At 44.2% G+C, this 17,486-nt stretch overlaps 1 protein-coding gene across 2 annotated transcripts; it reads left to right on the forward strand.

Annotated features, from left to right (window-relative positions):
• Positions 1-6,466: 6,466 nt before the first annotated feature.
• On the forward strand, positions 6,467-16,615 carry PRPF38B (pre-mRNA processing factor 38B). 2 transcript variants are annotated; one of them, XM_075002979.1, is made up of 7 exons: positions 6,495-6,582; positions 6,787-6,843; positions 10,417-10,485; positions 10,813-10,964; positions 11,049-11,109; positions 13,739-13,962; positions 14,273-16,614. In XM_075002979.1, exons 1-7 carry the CDS (start codon positions 6,562-6,564, stop codon positions 15,120-15,122), a joined length of 1,434 nt encoding a protein of 477 aa, XP_074859080.1. In that variant the 5' UTR covers positions 6,495-6,561; the 3' UTR covers positions 15,123-16,614. The 2 variants fall into 2 exon arrangements, with proteins under 2 accessions (XP_074859079.1, XP_074859080.1); XM_075002978.1 differs by having other exon boundaries at positions 6,467-6,843; positions 14,273-16,615.
• The last annotated feature ends 871 nt before the right edge of the window (positions 16,616-17,486 follow it).

Consider the following 17,486-nt stretch of genomic DNA (forward strand, 5'->3'; position numbering starts at 1 on the left):
TGATGTGAAATGGCTCTCTGATTTTGCATTTGCTATTGTCATTACTGGTCATATGAACATACTGATTCAAAACTGCAAGGTAAAGGGCTTTTTGCTCATGACATGTATTTTTTTGTCAAGTCTTTCGTGACAAAGTTGCTGCTTCTTACCCCTCAGACAGGAAACAAGCAGTTCCCACACTTGACCACGTGGTAATAAATTACAATACCTGACCAGAGCCTGGAAAGAAATTGCTCACTTTGCATGCAAAATTTTCTTGCAATTTTTTGAGTCTAAAAATGACAGAAAATTACATGTTTTTTTCCTCCCTTTTCACCTGAGGTGGGCAACGCTCCAAATAATGTCCAAATTGAGCTTATTGACTTGCAGTGTGAGGCATTGCTTGTGGAGCAATTCAAATCAATGACACTTCTGAGGTTTTACGTATCTTAGTGAACAGACTTTTCCCAAAGATCAAGGCTCATGCCAAAAGGATTCTTGTATTGCTCAGAACAACTTATGCCTGTGAGTAAATATGTTTAAATAAATCAAAGAACAGATCTCCAATCAGTGGTGAGCACCTTGTTATAATGCTCCACACTGCAACAACAGTAATGAAAGCTTGTTAATGCCCATCGTAGACTTTCCTTATCACATTGAATTGCATTTTTCTTTACACTTAATTTCAATACTGCACATAAGTTGAATGTAACTCAGAGGTCAGCAATAAGCCAGACATAGCTCAACAAGGGCTAATATTTGTGAACTGCATCTGGTCTATGGGCTGGTTATTGCCCAGCACTGAAAAGTTTAGCATTAAGGGTGCGTCTACACTAGCTGGCTACTTCAAAGTAGCCGGCACAACATCGAAATAGCATGCGTCACGTCTACACACGCCATGTGCTGTTTCAACGTTCAAATAGATGTTAAGCTGTGAGATGTCGAAATCGCTATTCCCATCCGAAGATGGGAATAGCGCCCTACTTCGACGTTGAGTAGACGATCCGCGTCCCACTACTTTGAAATAGCGTGGTCCGCCATGGCGTCAATCAGTTGTTAGGCGAAGACATGCTGTCCAGCCCCTGCGTGGCTCTATGACCTCTGCGCCCAGCAGTTCTTAAAGCTGCACAGACCCAGAAACCCCGTAGCAGGAAGCTGACACCGTGCAGGCAGCAGCTGTGCCACGAGGTGCCCCTGCACAGGCCAGTTGGACACCATGGCAGAGAGCCAGCCTTCCAAGTGCCCCCAGAGCTCCCCCTCTGGGCCATCCCAGGGCTCCCAGGCCTCCAGCCGGCGGGGTAGGAAGCGGGGCCCCTCCTGGACTGACTCTGAGCTCCGTGACCTGCTGGGGCTCTGGGGTGAGGAGAAGGTGCTGCATATCATGGGGAGCAAGCAGCGGAACGCGGAGGCGTTCGCCTGGCTGGCCGAGGGCCTGGCTGCCTGGGGTCACCCTGCCTGCACTCCTGACCATGTCAGGAGTAAGATCAAGGAGTTGCAGCAGGATTACACCCGGGCCCGGGACTCGGCCAGCCAGTCTGGGGCTGCCCCCGCTGCTTGCCCCTATTAATGGGACCTCAGCGCTATCCTGGGCCCCCGGGGCACCTCCTCCCCCCCAGCCACCCTTGACACCATGGCCGACGAGCCCCAGCAGGCCTCGGAGCCAGGGTCAGGTCCTGAGGCCAGCCCTGCACCCCCCGGGGCTAGAGCTGGGGCCCTCCACCCCGGTCACCGAGTGGTCCAGTGAGGAGGGGGAGCTCATGCTGGACATCCCATCCCGCAGCTCCAGCCCGGTGTCCACTAGATGGGCCTCTCCTGATCCTGGCAGTGCACCGTCGGGTACGTACTCCACAGGGCACAGACCCCCTGAGCACAGGGCGGGGGTACCACTTGATCGGAGGCCCCCCACATCTCCACAAGACCCCAGCCTGCCATGGCTCGGGCAGACCACAGCCCAGGGATGGTGCCACAGCCACCAGAGCCCAGCAGCACCTCCACACATGGACAGTGCCATGCCCCACCCCCGCTGGGAGGTGAGAGGCGCAGACCACTGGAAGGGGCTACTCACAGGATCACTGCATGCACCAATGGGGGATGGGGGGGACCACAGGCCGATGGGGTGTGGGTCACAGGTCAGGGCTGGGTGCTCATGGCCTCCCTTCCCCCTTTCCCCCTATTTCTGCAGATGCACCATCTGTGGTCCCAGACAGACCCCTGAGACCACCGGACCACCAACACCTGGGGTCGCCACCTGCACCGGGATGGGCCCACCCCTGCAGGGGCCACCGCCACAGCACACATGACCCGGAGATGGCTGCTGCCCTCCTGCGCCAGGCGGACCTCATGGAGTGGAGACTCCAATTTGAGGAGCGGGAGGCCTGGCGGGAGTTTATGGCCACCTTCAACCGCGTGGTCAACACCTTTGAGGAGCTGGTGGCCCGTCTGCCCCCCCCGATGTCCTCCGTGCTGCCCTCCCCGCTGTCCCGCCTGCCGCCCCACCCACCAGCTCCGCAGGGCAGGAGCCACCCGAGGCCAATGACCGGGCCAAGGACCCGCCTCGGCCATACCTCCCCGTCATCCTGGCCTCGCCAGGGACCCCAGCTCAGGGGGGACCAGCCACCCAAATGCGCCGGAGGTCGCGCCCTTCCACTCTTGCCCCGGAATCATGGGCCGATGCGTGGCCTGCCCATGTCTCCCCCCGTATATAGTTATTTATAGTTGACCCGCCTGTACATAGTTTATTATAGACGTCCCCACCTGTATATAGTTATTTTCAATGATTCTGTTTTATTTGGTTTATATATGCCGAAAAGAGGCAAAATTTGTGGTTATGTAAATAATGATAGTTTTATTTTTCAAGAAACCTGTGTCCCGTGTGCTTTTGGTGAGGGTGGGTGTGGGTGCTGGAGTGGGGTGCAGGGATGGCCTGGGTGTCGCTCACTAGGCCCCCTGGTCGAAGTATTTCCTCAGGGCCTCCCAGACCTGGACCCTGTTCTGGTGGGCCTGGCGGCTCGGGGCAGCGGCTGGCTGGGGGTAGGCTGTTCCAGCCTCCAGCACCCAGCCCTGCACGAAGGCCTTGCCCTTGCTTTCCACCAGGTTGTGGAGCGTGCAGCAGGCACCCACAACCTGGGGGATGTTTTGGAGGCCTAGGTCTAGGCGTGTCAGGAGGCAACGCAAGCAGCCCTTCAGGCGCCCGAAGGCTCGCTCGACCACTTGGCAGGCATGGTTGAGTCGGGCGTTGTAGCACTCCTGGCTAGCATTGAGGTGGCCTGTATAGGGCCACATAAGCCAGGGCTGGAGGGGGTAAGCCACATCCCCCACAATGCAGAGGGGTACGGTGGTGGTATCTCCCAGAGAGATCTCCCTCTGGGGGACGTAGGTCCCTGCCTGCAGTTGGCAGCATAGTCCCGAATTCCGGAAAATGCGTGCATCATGGGTCCAGCCCACGCATACGTCCTGGAAGTGGCCACAGCTGTCCACTGTGGCCTGCAGGACCACAGAGTGGTAGCCCTTCCTGTGTATATAGCGGCCACCACTGTGGTCTGGGGCGTGGATGGGGATGTCGGTCCCATCGAGGGCTCCAGAGCAGTTGGGGAATCCCATGGCGGCAAATCCCTCAACGGCCGCATCCAGGTCCCCAACTCAGATGACCCTCTTCAGCAGCAGGGCACTAAGTGCACGCACCACCTGTGGAGAGGGAACATGGGTGCCTGTGAGGGTTTGCAGAGTGTGACCCCCTCACCCAGGCCTCCCTCCTCAGGCCCCCCTCACCCAGGACCCCCTCCCTAGGGGGTTCAGACTCAGGCCTCCTTACCTCCATCAGGACAGCCCCAACTGTGGCCTTTCCCACTCCAAACTGCTGGCCCACGGAGCGGTACCTGTCTGGAGTGGCCAGCTTCCAGACAGTTATTGCAACCCTCTTCTCGACGGGGAGGGCGCACTGCATCCGGGTGTCGTGGTGCCTCAGTGCGGGGGTGAGCCACTGGCAGAGCTCCATGAAGGTCTGCTGGCCCATGCAGAAGTTCCGCAGCCACTGGTCATCATTCCATTCCCCCATAACCAGGTGCTCCCACCACTCAGTGCTGAAGGGGTAGCTCCAGAGTCGGCGGGGCACCCGGCCAGGGGGGAGCAGGAGGGCCCAATGGTCTGCGGCATCTCCTGGTGACCCTGGGGAGGGCTCCCATTCCAGAAGCTGCTGGGTGGCTGCCCAGGCAGCATCTAGAAGGGCACCTGCTCCGCAGGAGGTGGCTTGGAGGGCTTCCAGCTGCTGCTGGACGTCCATGTCTGCGGGCTCGAGGTCTCCAAGGCTTGCATCACCAATGCAGGGCTGTTCGTGCAGTGCAGGCTGGGTGTGTCTGGGAGGGGCCCTTTAAGGGAGCCGCTTGCAGCTGCCCCGGAAGGGCTAGTCTGCTCTGTGACCCCATCCGCGGGCTTTCTTAGCCCCTTATTTTGAAAGAGGGGGCTTATGTGGGTGGATGCTCTGCATTTCCTTCCGGGGCGGCTCCTTTCAATGTTCCCTGGCACTACTTCGACGTTGAACGTCGACACCACCAGCCCTGGAGGATGTGTAGACAATAATCGTCAAAGTAGCCCATTTCGATGTTCTTACTTCGAAATAGGCTACTTCGACATAGTGTCCTAGTGTAGACGTAGCCTAAGTGTTATTACACGTATTCAAAAAATTAGTTGTAATATACATTGCCTTCTAAGACAAGTTTTGGATAATGGTATTCAGTTGTTATTAAATTTAATTACTGTAGTAAGATGAAGGTGTAAGCCCATACAGCACAGGCTTGGTTTGAGGCCTAAGGCCTAGTAACAATGGACAAAACATGGATAAAAGTAAAGCTACCCTATGGGCAAGAGACAGGGCTCTGCTAACAGAACTTGACTCAGACAGGGCTGAGAGTACAAAACACCAATTGGTGCTCAGCCCAGGTGCAGAACAATAATTGGCATGAGCTGAAATCACAAGGTACTGCCAGCTCATTAAAAAAGACTCCATGCAGATACAGACCTAGGCTCAGGAAAGGGTCTAAAATGGCAACATGAGGGATGAGAGATGATCTAACCAAACTAGGAGGTACAGAGTGATTGGTGGTAACAGCTGCATAGTGGATCAGTAAAGTATAATTGACAACTGTTATTTGTACATCGCTTGGCAATAATCCCTGGCTGGGCACTTTCAGTCCTCCTCTGGCATGTGGTCTTTGGGGAACCTCACAGGGTCTGCTGTGATTATTGGTCCTGTATCATTGAAAACCCGCACGCAGCCTTCTGGTTATCATCAGTGGAGCCAAAGACCCATGCCGACACTACTGTGATAAATCTGCCAGACTACAAATACTTTATGATCTAAAGAACATAATGGGGTATTTTAAAAATAGATGGTGAGATATTTTCATTAATAAGAAATGTGTGGCCCCCGACAACTTGCCATAATTTGTGGAGTGGTCCCCTGGCAAAAATTATTACCCACCCGTGTTAGTCTCTAATCTAATCTGGCAGTCACTTGCACACACTGCTCGTTGAAAATAATGAACTGTATCAAAACAAAACAGCAGTCATGTGGCACTTTAAAGACTAACAAAATAATTTATTAGGTGATGAGCTTTCATGGGACAGACCCTTTTCTTGTTTTAGTAGATACAGACTAACATGGCTACATCTCTGTTACTATCTGCATCAAACAGAAATGCAGAATGAGCTCTTGGCATTGCATATTCATTTGGCTGTAACACAATGCAAAGACCTGAGAACAAAGGATGGTAAAGGTGTGGTATAATTTCCTGGGGCAGTTTCCCTCATGCACAGTTTTGTTCAAAAACTCAACACCCGCACCTCTGTTCCAGCAGCCGTGACATCAGGTTTTTATAAATTCACATCCCACTATCTTCTGTTATTTTCCTTTGTCATGGTTACTACATACCTGAAGCTGGTAATTTCCAAATGTACTAGTCCTGTTTGTGGATCAAATGAAAACCGGCTGTTGTTAACAGGAAGCCTTTAGCTGAAAGGCTTTTATGTAGCAGCAGGCCTCACTGTCTGTGCTACTGTCCTAATACTGTACCCCCAAGAAGGAATTTAGTCCTTGTTTTGTGTAGTCCTGGCCTTCAGCGTGTGCCCTCGGCGGGTGCCAGAGCCAAGGACTCACAGCTGTTCAGTAAGTCTGCTCTCCGAACAGCCCCAGGCTGCAAGAGACACGTCCTAGGCCGGATAAAACCATTTCCTGCCAAGCTAGATTCAGCCAAACGACATTATTGCACAGCCCCACAGAAAGCGATGGCTCGCTCAAGAGCAGGGTGAGACGCTGCCGTGCGGACCGTCTGGTCGCTGCGTCGGAGGCCCCGTGGGTCACTCGTCTCCCTATGCAGATGGGCTGCTTCTCTCAGAACCGAGCAGTTGTGGGGACACCGCAAGCCCAGTGGCATTGGCCGGCGCGGTCAGTCCCGGAAGACGATTGCGTCACTTCCGTAGGACCCGCCATCTTGTTGGCAGTTAGCGGACTAAGCGGAGACCGTGCCCGGCTCGGCCGCGTCTCGATACAGCGAGTCCCCAGGCTGAGCCCTGAGCCGCTGTGGCGCCATGGCCAACAATAGCCCCGCGGTAGGCGCTAACTGCCAGCAGCAGCAGGCGGCCCAGCACCAGGCTGGAGCCCTTGCTCCGGCCCAGCCCCCGCTGCAGAGCGGGGCTCCCAAGCCGGCGGTTTCGGGCAAGCAGGGCAACGTGCTGCCGCTGTGGGGGAACGAGAAGACCATGAACCTGAACCCCATGATCCTGACCAACATTCTCTCCTCGCCCTACTTCAAGGTGCAGCTCTACGAGCTCAAGACCTACCACGAGGTGGTGGACGAGATCTACTTCAAGGTGAGGCATGCGGGGGTGGGGAGGACCCGTCGTGGGAGCGGTTTGGGCCTGGGCCGGCTGGCTCACCCGAGGCCTGCGTGCTGCCCGTTTCCTTCGGGCCTGCGCGCGCTTCCGGCCTGCGGGTTTTTCCCTGCTCACCCTCACGCCGGGTGATGGGGTCCCCGTGGCCTTTAGCTCGGCCCAGCAGCGAGAGGTGAGACGGGCGGGATCTGACCGGGCTAAAGGAAGCGGCCTTCGCGGGAATGTGTAGGGCGGTCCGGCGCCGAGCGGATTGGTGGGCGCGGGGCCTGTCGGCGCTGCGGGGAGGAAATGGCCGCTAGCAGTCTCTCTTCAGGCCCCTGGGCTTGGGGAGCGGGGATCCACGGCCTTCCCGTGCAAGGGCGCTTGATGCCGCGTCCGTGAACACGCTAAATAGGAGGTAGCACGGTTGAGGGTAGCCTGTCTGCTCAGTGCTCCGAGTATAGGAGTCTTCTCAACTTGTGCCCTTTGCCAGAAGGCATGGCCATTCCCCACCACCTACCGGTTGGTAGTGCGTTTTAGTGCTGGGGTGTAAAAGTGATGGCGGTGTCAGACCATGGTCCCAGGAGGAGCTTGCCTGTGTCTTTCCTCTCCAGTTAGAGATCGGGCCATCGAGATCAAGTAATAGTGCCACTGTTAGCCTTAGTCCAGCCGTGCTGGGAAGATAAATTAATTCCTCAGTGCATCCTTGTCTCAGTTCATGTTTCGTTAGCAGGATTGAATCAGTCTTGCAGCGAGGCTTCCATCAAGCCAGGGTTCCAGGTAGAGGTATGCAAAATTAATGCTCATCAACACAATTACATGCATTGTCCTGATGATGTTTACAAGAGTAGGGTTATTTAGGCCAATGTTTTCAGTTGCTTGTACTCCGGATAACATTGATAATCTTTAAGAATGTATTGATCTTATTTCTCAATACAGTTGTTACCAAATAGGTCTAAACTTGGAAATAAACTTAGTTGCCTTCTTGTTTGGCCTAAAACATTTCATGGGTGAGTCCATTGCTTGAAGAACTGCTTTCAGAAGTAATCCTGTAATAACGGCTGCATAAGGTTCTATGTTTGTGTGTTGATTATATCAATGTCTGGTTTGATCAACGTACTGGTTAAAAGGGATGGTATCTTTCCTCAAATGCTCATTCAAGATGAACTCTTACTTTTATGCCTAGTTCCCAGTAACACAGATTCTGGGGGTCAAATTATTGCATTCAGTGAGACTGCATGGGACTAATCAGATAGAATTCAAGAAACAATCCCATTGATGCTCAAGAAGTAACAAACCAATTTTGCTTACTTGGAGCTGTGGAGAGAGTGTAGGACTAACAGGAGTGAAAGGTGGTAAAGATTCACTTTGTCACCTAAATTGAGATAAAATACTGAATGGTGTATTTAGAATGAGTGTTTTGTATCATCACATTTTAGATGTATTCCAAAATGTTTTAAAATTAGTACATATAAATTGTTTCAACTAATTACAAGTTTAATTAGGGTTCTTGAAGTAGCATGTTCATGTTGAAAAGCAGTATGTTATGTAGTTTTGTACCCTTTATCATTATTTAATTTCAATTTGGAAAATATTTAAAGGAAATGTATTTTCCATCTTTATATGAAAATGTCTAGCTAATTAATTTGACACAGAAATGGGAATTTTGATATTTAAACATAGGGATTCTTAGTTGGATTGAAACTACCAGCTTTCTTTCTTGGGGAATGTATATGCAAAGTGGGTGGGATAAAAGGGACAATTTCTGTGATTAAGGGAATGGATTGATGTACAGAAGATGTCAGTTAAATTCCCTGCTTTGCCACAGACTTATAGAGTAGTAGCTGGCAAATCACCTGTGGCCAATGTTTCCTCTAATCTCTTCTATCTGCGGGTGGACTTTTCCAAAGGGTAGAATAAATTTTTGTGTGCACTGAGGCATGTGTGAATGTGTACCACCAGTAGAAATGAAAAACTTAGCTGCAGACACTCTGCTAATCATCTGGGCAGCACCTGAGTCACTTGTGAGTGGCCTCACACAGTGCTTACAGGGAGCACTGGTAATGGACCCATTTTTCAAAAGAACTTCCCCACCACCACCAAAATGGCCTTTTTTTAAAGATTTCATCATGTTGGGTGCTGAGCTCTTGGCAAAACTAACCTGTAGTCACACTTTGAGCAGTACTAAAAATCTAGCCCCCAATCTGTGTGCACTTCATTTCCAGCCTGTAAACAGCATGCTTTTTCCTACTGTTTACACATTTAAGTACTGCTCCTGCACATACTCAACTTTAGGCATTCTGAGTGAATATAGTATGTATGTAATAAATGGAAACCTGTTTTATTGGTATGAGACAAGTTAACATTTTTAGCAAGATGACTACTGTCAGAAATAAGCATTTTAAAGCTAAACCTTGGAGTGCTTCATTTGGATTTCAGTATGCTTTATGCATGTATTCTAAGTTTTATATCACAGATTCTCTTAAATAATTCTGAAGTGTAAAGGGAAGTAAAATTTTATGATTGTATGCTTGGGTTCAAGCATTAGATAGCATCAGTATAAGAACAGTTGTTTTTTTTTTGTTTGTTTTTAATCTTCCACTTTCTGAACTAGGTAGTAAAACTGACCCATCTTTTTAAATTGATGAATAGTAACAGAGAGGAAGCTGTGCTAGTCTATACACTATCAAAACAAAGCAGTCAGGTAGCACTTTAAAGACTAGCAACATAGTTTATTAGGTGAGCTTTCGTGATGAGTTAATAAAATTTACATATGTGTAACTATGTGACTATGTTCTCTGTGGATTGCTTAATTTGTAATGTAACTTGAGCAGATCTTTGTGTGACTCTGATTAGAAGAGTCTGAGAATGATGCTGGTCTAATTAGGTCTCATAGTGATTGTCCACTGAAATCTTATTTTAAGATGTTCCTATGTTAAAACCTTTCATAAAACTAGGTCTGTCATTATTGTTTAGATTGTAGAGCAGGTACCTATCTCTGGGCATCATCACAATCTACAAAAAAGCCATTCATTTTATAGGTTAAAATATTACAGTTCATAGTTTTGTGCCATTGTTTTAGATTTGGTTATAGTGAGGAGGAAGTAAGAAAGTATTGGTTATTAAGTTGTCTGGGTAAGTACTGCATTATATGCCCCATAGTCATGTGCAATAAGTTCCCACAGACTAAAACGCTCTATTAAGAAGCGTAATCTTAATGGTATTTTTAAGGGGATTATTCATCACTGAAATTTGTAATGATTTTTTATCCCCAGATTAATATTAGAGGGAGATTGCAGCGTTACATAAAAAGTTACTTACTTTGAACTTTTTAAAAAAATTTTGAGGAAAGATTATTAAAACCTTGGTAACATGGTTACAAAAAGTTTTGTTGCTGAGGCTTCCAGCTTGTCTTCAGTTAGATACGAGTTGATGAGCACTGCTGAAAATTGGTTTAGAGAATCTTCATGAACTTTGTTGTATTTGGGCACACAATTATTGTTGTGTATACCTGTGGATCATCTATGAAGCTAAATGTGATGGCTGTGATAGTAATCTTTTTTTCATTTTCAGGTTACGCATGTTGAGCCATGGGAGAAGGGGAGCAGAAAAACAGCAGGCCAGACAGGGATGTGCGGAGGGGTAAGTAGAAGTACGTGCCTTCTTAAATACTTTTGTGCAGTAAATAATCACCTGTGAAATAACCCATTCTTGTCTTCCTATGAGATTTGAGTATTGGATCAAACTGTAGATGGCAGATTTCCAAATCTCAGAGGTCTGAGAGGCATATCCCCTTTGACTCTGAAGAATGTGATTTTTGGGGAGGCAAGCACAATTAATGTTTCTCTTCTGAAATGGAAAAGCTTCAGTTTTTTTAGATTATTATGCTTTTGCTACTAAATATCTGGAGCAGTGGTTTAGCATCTGCTTAAATAAAACATCTGTTATATTGCTTTTCTGTTACTAAAGGTGAGAGGTGTTGGAACTGGAGGAATTGTGTCTACAGCTTTTTGCCTTCTCTACAAACTATTTACTCTGAAACTCACTCGTAAGCAAGTGATGGGCCTCATAACACACACAGATTCTCCGTACATTAGGGCTCTTGGATTTATGTATATTCGGTGAGTAGCAATGCATTTAACTATAAACTAGTTCAATACACAGAATTGTATTAAATTTACACATTCTCTCTTTGGTACTTGAAGGTACACACAGCCTCCTACTGATCTATGGGACTGGTTTGAATCGTTTCTTGATGATGAAGAGGTATGTCAGCGAGGGTAATAATTTGTTTTTCTTTTGTTTCCTTTCATGTTGCTTTTTTAAACTTAAAATTTTGATACATTTGCCTATAGTTTGAGCATTGTTATATTGTGATTTGATTTAATTATGCTAATAAGAGTAATGGGGTGAGTGAGTCTGATTTGGAAACTGAAACTTGTTTTTTGTGCTTAGAAAATGTAGCTAAATCTCTTATTGGCTAAGGCTAGCAATCATTTAAAACTTACAACGCACGTTAGAAAATGTGAAATAATTTAAATAAATCATAAGAGCTTTGAGCTGCATGGTGATATCTCTGTCTTTATACTGTTACCCCCAAACAAAAAAAAGATTGTGAGAAAAGACTGTTTTAAACAAATGACAATGAATAAGTCTACAGTCAGTACTATCAAATTGTGTCTGAAAGATTAGGCTCCTGTCTTATGTACTGTTGAAAAAATTCATAATGTACTTTGGATGGAGAGAGGCATGTGACTGAGATCAACAGTTTTACAGCACAATTTTTTGGCTCACTTCTGTGGCTTTTCTATCCCATGTCAAGGGAAACAACTTCACTGACTAGAAGTGACCAACTTCATTATTGGCTAAGATGGTGCCACCTTGTGCTTGCCTGAAAGTTCCTGATGATCCATGAAGTAACAAGTGGCAATTTGAGGTGCTAAATTCTCAATTCCTTTGGTCAAATGGACCACATTATTACGCAATAGAGAGAGAACAAGAAAATAGTGTGATGTGGGGATTATTGTCCCTTACCCCAAATTTTCTATCTAGAGAAATTGAGTGTGAGCAAATGTAACACATTTCTAGGTTTAGAGGATTGAGATACACAATTGTCAAATTGCAATAATATGTAGTATTTACTGAGTTTGGATCTTAAGGAGATTAAAGAACATATTTTCTTTGACTGTTTGAGACTAACATCCTGAGCTACAAGAAATATCAGGCTTCATGTGTACAGGAAACCCCCTATTTTTAATGAAATTGAAGTGTAATACATACACATGACTACAACAGAGTGTATTTTACACAACTATTTTCATACTAAGCATCAAATACTGTACAAAGGATACATTTATTAATCCAGGATAACGTATTACTGTGTATTGGTAATGTGATCAAAATATTCCTTAAGAATTCAAATGTGGGGTAATTGCATAATTAATAGTTAGCACCCACTTGAAGAAAAATGCTACTTTAATTCTTGGATATGAGCATTAACTACATTTTAGTAAAGTGTTGCCTTGTAACTTTTTGGGGGATAAAGTGGGAAGCTTCAGTTCCAGCATCCTACAAGCTGCTTCCTTCATAGGGCCAGTTGAACAAGAAAGTGGCTAAACTTGCAGGCTTCCCTGGGCCTTCATATAGGACAAAGTGCTTACAGCTGCTTCTAGGCACTTTTTTTTGGCCAGTGTTGCACAGAATCATTTAAATGACATGGTAAACTTTTATGATAAGGATCATTTCAGTCTCAAGTTTTTTTCTCTAGTCCAAAAATCTGTTTTGAAGCAGTTAAACATTGTCAGCTTTCCTAAAACAGAAGGTCTCTTTCTGTTCCACACAGTTATTTTTCTAAATGCTTCTAATGTTCGTTTTGTATAATCATGTAGATACTTGCGAGGTGCTACATTTAAGCTAACTCATTGTTTTCTTCTTTAGATCTCTGTGAAACGATTATATTTGGAAATACTGTATATCTGAACACTTAAATGTGTGTGAGTGCAAGCAGTTTTACATTTAGATTTTCTCTTCATGTTTAGATAACAAATCTCACTTTCCTTGTGTGCTTGCACTATAGGTTTGAACACTTAAATGTGTGTGAGTGCAAGCAGTTTTACATTTAGATTTTCTCTTCATGTTTAGATAACAAATCTCACTTTCCTTGTGTGCTTGCACTATAGGTTTGGGACTTGACAATAGCTGACTAACATGTCCTGAGCTGTGAGAGGGCATAGCAAGAAGGCCTTCATGCGGTAATGACCCTTTTCAGAGACAATGGTCATCATGGATTATGCGTTTCCAATTATTTGTTCATTTATTTATTTATTTTACATATTTGTAAACTAGAAACCTCACTGCTTCATGGCAGTTGGTTTGCTATTGCTTCCAGTTTTGTTAGGACGCCATTTTGTATTACAACTTTCTCTGATCATTTATAGACAGAAAATGAAGTAGTTCTTATGTGGATAGGCCAGTGTTGGCTATCATCGTTTACAATCATGCACCCATAAAATAAGGTATTAAATACAGTCTTACAAAAAATTCTTAGTTTTTGTAGCATTTAAATAAGATACAAGATCTTGCCATTCAACTTGACAGTGTATGAGGATTAAACCATAGTCTGTTAATTGAGACAGTCCTTGAACTTCCACAAGGCTGCAGGTGTACTTGGGACCTGCATGCATATATTAAGTCCCGTTCCCTATCTGTAACGTTTATTACCAAATCCAAAGGGTACAAGAATTGGAACTTTTTTCAAGAACACTGTTTAAAATGTGAAACAAGTAAATTTTCATAATTATGAAGCTTCAAGATGGCAATAAATATATCAGCATTTGTTTAAAATAAGTAAAGAACCTTTTTGACGGTCAGGATATTTTTTCTTTGTGTTTTGTAGGACCTGGATGTGAAAGCAGGTGGGGGTTGTGTTATGACCATTGGGGAGATGCTTCGTTCCTTTCTTACTAAACTCGAATGGTTTTCAACACTATTTCCAAGAATTCCTGTGCCAGTCCAGAAAAACATCGATCAGCAAATAAAAACCAGACCTAGAAAAATCAAGAAGGATGCAAAGGAGGGAGTGGAAGAAATAGACCGACATACAGAGCGTAGACGTTCAAGGTTATGTTATATTTTCAAAATAATACAGTTGTATAAGCGAATAGCTAATGCCTTACATTTTGTATTACCAGTGAAAATAGCACCCTGCCTTTGCTGGGACAACTAATATTTCTAAACCAACAAATCAAAAGAGTTGGTTGATGGTAATAATAATGAGTAAAAATTATGAAGTGATATTAGACTAGACCCTTAATGTTTGGTAGTTAAGGCTAGCATGCAGAACCTGAAGAGTCAGAGAATGCAAACTGGAAAAATCCAGAGGAATCGTTGTTAGAAATTTCAACTTATGAATTCTTTATTTTTAATGTAGGTCTCCTCCAAGAAGGTCTGTAAGCCCCAGGAGGTCTCCTAGAAGATCCAGAAGCAGAAGTCATCATCGGGAAGGCCACGGATCATCTAGTTTTGATAGAGAACTAGAAAGAGAGAGAGAACGTCAGAGATTAGAACGCGAAGCTAAGGAGAAAGAAAAAGAAAGGCGACGATCACGAAGTGCTGATCGTGCATTAGAGCGGAGGCGAAGCAGAAGCAGAGAGAGACACAGAAGCCGTAGTCGAAGTCGTGATAGGAGGGGTGATAGAAGAGACAGAGAGAGAGAGCGGGAGAAAGAAAATGAACGAAGCAGGAAAAAAGATAGAGACTATGACAAGGAAAAGGGTAATGAGAGAGAGAGGTCTAGAGAACGGTCAAAAGATAGGAAAAGTAAGGGTGAAATAGAAGACAAAAGACACAAGGATGACAAGGATGAAAAGAAGCACAGGGATGATAAGAAAGATTCCAAAAAAGACAGAAAACATAGCAGAAGTCGAAGCAGGGAGAGGAAGCATAGGAGTAGGAGTAGAAGTAAGAATACAGGTAAGCATAGTAGAAGCAGGAGCAAAGAAAAAATGAGTAAACATAAAAATGAAAGTAAAGATAAATCAAATAAACGAAGTAGAAGTGGAAGCAGAGGAAGAACTGATGCTGTTGAAAAGTCCAGAAAACGAGACCGCAGTCCAAGCAAAGAGAGATCCCGAAAGCGTAGTAGAAGCAAAGAACGATCCCATAAACATGATCACAGTGATAGCAAGGACCATTCAGACAAACATGATCGTCGAAGGAGCCAAAGTACAGAAAGAGAGAACCAAGAAAAGCAACATAAAAACAAAGATGAGACTGTGTGAACTCAGTGAAAAGTGGATCACATTGAATCCTATAAATCTTTGATTAAATCCTGCTTAATTTTTCTTAAAGTTGAGATTGTGCAGTAGTTGAACACTTTTTTCAACCTCCCTCTAGGCTGCAGATTGTCATTTCCTATGTTGGGTAGGGAAGTGCCTTTGTAATCCCATTTAATGCATTGATGGTTTCAATCCATGTGTTTAGTTGAATTCATAATGCAAAGATTGTTCTTGCATTTTTATTGTTGAAATGTTTCTGAAATGTACAGTCTGTACATATCCTGAAAATGTTTTAATTCTTTTGGCATGGTGGCCATGTTGGTTAAATTTGTATGAGGCAATAAACTGCCACTAATTCCATTTTTGTTTTGTAGCTGTGGAATTATGGTTTATATCTAGACATCAGCATGGCTGTGCTTTGCATAATAGCATGGCATATGCTTTGGGGGGAGTCTTAACTGTGTATTATAGCTTAAATGTTTATATGCATATGATGTACATAAGGGCAGCAGATTTAGAATTAGCACTTGGCCATTTTATCTACTGTCTTAAAAAGCTTTTAAAAATGTATCCTGTTTTGATCCCCAACAAAGTGTTATGTTCAGATTAGCTTTTTACATAGGTAGCAATTTTTACTGCAGGGATTTAGATTATGCTGAGGTTTATTTAACAGCCCTCGTAGAAAATGCTACTTGAGAGGGACACTGTTAAAGTGATAGGCTTATACCACAATTACTCATTATTTCTTATTTAAAAGGTTCATGTAAAATTGCTGCTCTTTTCAACACAATTTTTTCAATGTTATAATGTTTAAAAATATCAGTGCTGTCAACATGTCACTCATCATAATCCTATGTTGAGAAAGGTGTGTGAGAATGGAGGAGGGAGGTAGGAAGGAGACACTTTGCTGAGAAACATTTGAGTTTCAGGCTTCCAAAGCATTTTTATAAATGAATAATATTTAAAATAAGAAATACCTTGATAGTGTCATTTTTTTAATTCATAATATTTTTTACATTTGCTGTTTTAAACTGAATATTTCATGTTCAGCTGTGGGAAAAGTAAGTTTCTAAAAGAGATTAGTTACTGGGAGGTAATACTACCGTGGCTTTTTTGGGAGTGGTGAATCATATAATAAAATTCCAGATTTGCTTGGTAGGTTGTTCTGATGACTCGTATGTTGAGTGAGGTGAGCCATCGGTCTGAAATAAACACTGGATTAACTCCTTTGTGCTGGGTGTTGGCTTTTCCCCATATTTTAATTGATAGTTGAAAAGATGTGTGGTTGTTCTTTGCCTTTTAGCTAAAGGGAGATACTATGTATGGGCAGACACTTGAAAATTAATAGGTCAACATATAAAGACTATATGGTTAACTCAAGGCTTTAGACTGTGGAAATGTGAATCATTTGTGGTTTGTGACCTGAAGATGAAAGAAATGAAGGTTTGTTTCCCTACTTTTTTGTATCATGTAATGCTTCTAGATATTAAATTTTAGAACTAGACAGGGAAAGAGATTGCTTTAACCACATTTTATCTTTCGTAGTATGTCGTAAATCTAGTTGTTAATTTACTATAGTGTAAAAAGTTCTAGTTGTCCCTGATCTTGCAGATTAAATAGTGAGTGCCTGGATTACTAAAGCATAAAGAAAAAAATATTTTGGAGGGGAAAAATCTGTTAATTTCAACATTACAATAGTACAAACTTTTTTTTTTTTTTTTTAAATTCTGGTCACTTAATTCTAAATGTTAGTCTTTGTGGTATTCTCGCTCCTTGACAGTAGAGAGACACTTTGTAATATAGAGCTGCTATTTCTGTATGTTGTTTTTAAACTGACAGATTTGAAATGTGGAGAGAAACTTGAACAGTTGCAAGAGGTACCCATATAGTAGAAAACCCAGACTACTGCCCTCTGTCTTATTCTCTCACTTCAAAAACAAGGGGGAAAAGAGGGTTGGGGCGTGGAAATGTTTTCTATCAGCATCTCTCTGGTAATTTTGATTACTTTAGTTTTTTACTTACATTATGGGCTGGGAGAGGCCAGCAACAAAAATATAGAAGGGAGTTCAGATATTTGAGGTCAAATGACTCTCAGTTTTACTGGTCTCATTACTTGTCTGGTTCTTTGCAAAGTTTTATTTCCATTTGTGAATTGAATAACAGTCTATGGGGATGTAGAGTGGTCTAAACTCATCTTTCCATTTATTTTAGTCTTTGTGCTGATTGAAATCAGATTTCTGTTTTCTGTTTGGTTGAATGAGTATCAGCAAATTGCTGTATACAATAATCATAGTATTTTTTCAGTCAAAAATTCAGTGATCAGTGTAACCTAAATGCCTAGGATAAAATTCATTAATGCAGACGTTT

The sequence above is a fragment of the Carettochelys insculpta genome, chromosome 9 (genome assembly GCF_033958435.1).
Source record: "Carettochelys insculpta isolate YL-2023 chromosome 9, ASM3395843v1, whole genome shotgun sequence".
NCBI classification, from domain to species: Eukaryota; Metazoa; Chordata; order Testudines; family Carettochelyidae; genus Carettochelys; species Carettochelys insculpta.